The sequence below is a fragment of the Aulostomus chinensis genome, chromosome 21 (genome assembly GCF_037954235.1).
Source record: "Aulostomus chinensis isolate RoL2024-O1b breed Wild chromosome 21, RoL_Achi_v1.0, whole genome shotgun sequence".
Classification (NCBI taxonomy): Eukaryota; Metazoa; Chordata; class Actinopteri; order Syngnathiformes; family Aulostomidae; genus Aulostomus; species Aulostomus chinensis.
In genome coordinates, this window is record NC_141340.1 from 12,808,531 (window position 1) to 12,812,500 (window position 3,970).

At 41.9% G+C, this 3,970-nt stretch overlaps 1 protein-coding gene across 1 annotated transcript in view; it reads left to right on the forward strand.

Moving 5' to 3' along the window:
- The first annotated feature begins 460 nt into the window (after positions 1-460).
- tpk1 (thiamin pyrophosphokinase 1) overlaps positions 461-3,970 on the forward strand; it is a 58,506-nt gene continuing 54,996 nt past the window's right edge. Inside the window, exons 1-2 of the mRNA XM_086190947.1 lie at positions 461-616; positions 1,103-1,186. Coding sequence (XP_086047073.1) covers positions 1,144-1,186 — 43 coding nt within the window. The 5' untranslated portion in view covers positions 461-616; positions 1,103-1,143. The remainder of the gene's footprint in view (positions 617-1,102; positions 1,187-3,970) is intronic.

Sequence of the window (3,970 nt, forward strand, 5' to 3'; positions counted from 1 at the left end):
GTCATGACAGCGGTGGAAGAGAATTTCAAATGTTGTTTAAGTAAATAACCTCACTTGTAAGGATTTTGAAGTCCAGTTTATGCGCATACAGGGACCTAATGTGTGTGTTTTGGTATGTTGAGCAGATTATTGCAAGGGAAGCTTTGGTTGTTAAAATGGAGGGTTTATACGTCGTAGAATGCAACTGAAGCAAAGGTCATGAGCAGTTTTGATCTACACATGTAAGTGTGTGCTGAGAAAAGCAGTCAAAAGACCCCCCCCCCCCCCACACACACACAGAGCTTCATTAATAGTTTTAACGTAAAGATGATATATTGAAGATTTATGTTACGTTGTTTATTTAATTATAATACGCGAATATATTAAAGATACATGATAACATTAATACATGATTAGATTGTGTTGGTAGGTGTGAAATGTTCGACTCAAGCCGTTTCCTTCTGTGCTTTTATTTTGAAAGCTGGAATCAAAGTATTTCATCATGAAACGAAAGTGAAATCACTTGGAAACACGCGGCTTTCTTGACGTTGCTGCGAGGCTTTTTAAAGGACACACTCAACGCCCTGCAGAGCAGAGTCACGTCCCCTGGCCAGACAAAGAGCCGCTTGAAGGGAAGGTAACGTTTTACGCTTTTTAAAAATATTGTGTGTACGAGCAATGAACAAGCCAGAAACCACGAGGAAAGACGGGAAGAGAAGACTGATGATGTCATTCACTTTTAATATCAGTTAGAATATCACAGGCATTTTTTTTTTTTAATTTTAGAATTGTTTCCAGTGAAATGTTATTGAGTTTAAAATTACTTTGCGGTCATTACTTACGCTGAAAAAAATAATTTCATTTTGATTTCATCAAGTATACATGTATCATTAGTTAGTGGTGGGGTAATAGCCTACATTATGAGCTGCATTCCCTCTGCCCCAAGCGAAGTCAAATCAAGGCAATTAATCATTTAGCTGGAAGGTTTTTAAGGTTATTAAAACATTTAAAAAAATTGTGTTAGCCTGTTTGACTGTCAGTGGTGAGAACTGACTTTGTTTATAATAAAAGCAAAATGAGGACACAAGAAAAATAGCAACAGGCCCTCTCCTCCTCTCCTCAGATCCCAGTGTGTCGCCTGATTGAAGACCAGCTCCTGCAGCTATGGCGAAAGAGTTTGTACCTTTGGACTGCCTGCTGCCCTCAGGTACTGCCTATCAAAACCCCCCATTCTCCTGTTGCTCCCATATGCAAACTAATTGCCTGATTTATGCTTCTGCGTCGTGGCGACGCCGTACCTACGCCGTCAACGCAGACCCCTACGCCGTACCTACGCCGTCAAGGCAGACCCCTACGCCGTACCTACGCCGTCAACGCAGACCCCTACGCCGTAGCCCGACGTGCACCTCCAAAAAATCCGTGACGTGAACGTCAACGGACTGTGATTGGTCCGCTCACACGACGTTTCCGGTTCAGCACAACAACACCGCTATTTTTTAAGTTTCTGTGGTGAGAGCAACACGCAAAAATAAAAATGGACCAAGCCGAAGAAAGAGTTATCGAGGAGGTTCGCAAGCATGACCACCTTTACAACTTCCATTGTTGTCTCTGTCTCTGACATATGTGCTATGACCGGAAGAAAACTAAGGAATTCGACAAGAGTCCCCCAAAACTATACGAAGATAAAGCCACACCCCTCTAGTGGCTTGGCGGTGAATTACAGAGCAACGCGTTCCCTCGACGCAGAACTACAAATGCACAATGACGACATAGGGGCTACGGCGTAGGTACGGCGTAGGTACGGCGTCGCCACGACGCAGAAGCATAAATCAGGCTGTCACATTTACACACACTCTTGCCCTTGTGTGTGTGTGTGTGTGTGTGTGTGTGTAGAGTACCTCACAGATACAACTGGCGTGTGTGGATCGATCGTAATACTCCACTTGTTCACACTGCTGTCACACTTTTCTTCCTCTCTCATCTTCTCCCACTTGTTCTCACTGACAGACTCGGGGAGTAAAAACTCACAAACAAATCACGGGCGTTACCATGACAACGATATGTGTGTGTGATGCATTTCTTTCCCACTGTCTTTTTTGTGTACATAAATGGTCTTTAGAAGAAAAAAAAAAGTAATGTTAAATGTTTGAGAAAAAAACAGTTTTGAAGATACATTATTGGGATCTTTCAAACAATAAAAAAAAGCTTCTGTTATTATTAAAAAAAAAAAAATCACTTTGTTCTCCACATCCTGGCATTTGACTCCAGAACATGTAGTTCACTTATTCTCTCTATTTTATGAAAAAAAGAAACATTTTTGTTGCTCTTTCAGTTGAAAGTATGATAAAAAATCTCTTCCTGTTCAGTCTCCAGTTGAGCAGTTCTGACTCATCTGAGTGGGAACCTGGTTAAGCTAGTAGTTAAGGTGTGTGTGTGTGTGTGTGTGTGTGAGAGAGAGAGAGAGAAATGGTGGTGGAGGGCGGGGGGCTGATGTGACAAAGCAGGCTGTAAAGGTCAACAGGGTTGAACAGCAGTTTGGCCTCACAGCAGACAGCAAACACATGTTTTCCTTTTGTAGTACTGCTGCACTTAAAAGCCATGACGTCCTTGTCAGTGTCAATTATATGTAATAAAAAAGAAATGTATGTATTATTTTATTTATTTATTTATTTTTTAACCTCAGATTCTGAACAGCGTAATGAGGAACATCAGGTGTGGTGCTTTGCTGTCCATCCAAAGGGAATGCTTTGTTTTTTTAATCATCATGAACAAAATATATCTTTTTGTTGTCGGACAGACCAGCATGGCCCCTTTGCTTTTTATTGCCTCTGTCAAGGAGGTCACCTTCCAGTCAGGACCGCTGTCATCAATAGTACTACAGAACAGCTACAACAGAACCTCACTCCGACAGACAAATGCAGGAGCTGTTCCAAAACTCAGCCAGAGCTCAGAAAGTTGAGCTAACCTCAGACTGCGGTGCTTCTGTAACAGCTGAGAGCTACCTCGCCGTCACCGGCAGCTACAAACGATTTAATCAACAGTTGGATCATCAAGCTTTCTGCCGCACAAACAAGGAAGCACTTGATCAGAAACACTTTAATCACTAGTGATTCATTGCCCTTTGCTTTCTCTCCATCTTCCCTTTAAGTCTCCGCTGATTCAAGATTTCAAATCCCCGTATTCACCTTGTTTGTGTACAAAGGCAGCTTTAATTGGGCTTGTGTAAGTGTGTTTATATACTCTTGACATTTTTTCCCTGTGTGTGATTTGCGTCTTGGAGGAACACGGAACCGCTGTTGCCTTCTCTAGGCTTGTACAGCTTGAAAAATCAATAACGCAAAGGCCAACATCATCCACTTGACACTGATTGGAAGCTGTCAGCACTTCTGAAGCATCCATTGAAACAAACGTTTACTCAGATGTATTAGCTAAGCGCTATACGCCGTACTCTTGAGTTTGCTCCCTGTTCAAATCCAAGATTTATTCTAATGATTTCAGTGTGTGCAAATAATCGCCCTCCCCATGGCTGCAGACCAGAGCTGATCCAGGCAAATACTTCTGCTTGTATAATGTTGATAAATCTTTTCTTTCTTTCTATCACAGGTAAAAGATGACCCTTGAGTCGTATATTACGCAGTACACTGAACAGTTTTTCCTCCCTTGATAAGTTTACAGTATATTCCTATGGCTTCCTTAGTTTAATCTCTTGCAGGAAATGCTTGGACTCCCGCTGGAGAATATAACAACAGCCCCTGGATGGCTGCATTTTAAAACCCCATGTGTGCACAGTTTTGATTTAAAAATTAAGTCTTAAAGACCTATTTCTGGATGTGCTAGGATATATACGCTTGTATTTTGTGTATGTGTTTCTGGTATTTATGCTGTCTGGCACTTTAAAGAATCCCAAGGTGACATTTGTTTGAACAGAGTACACAGGAGGCTGTAAACCTCCTCGTTTGTGTGTGTGCGCACATGTGTACCTGCAGGGAGG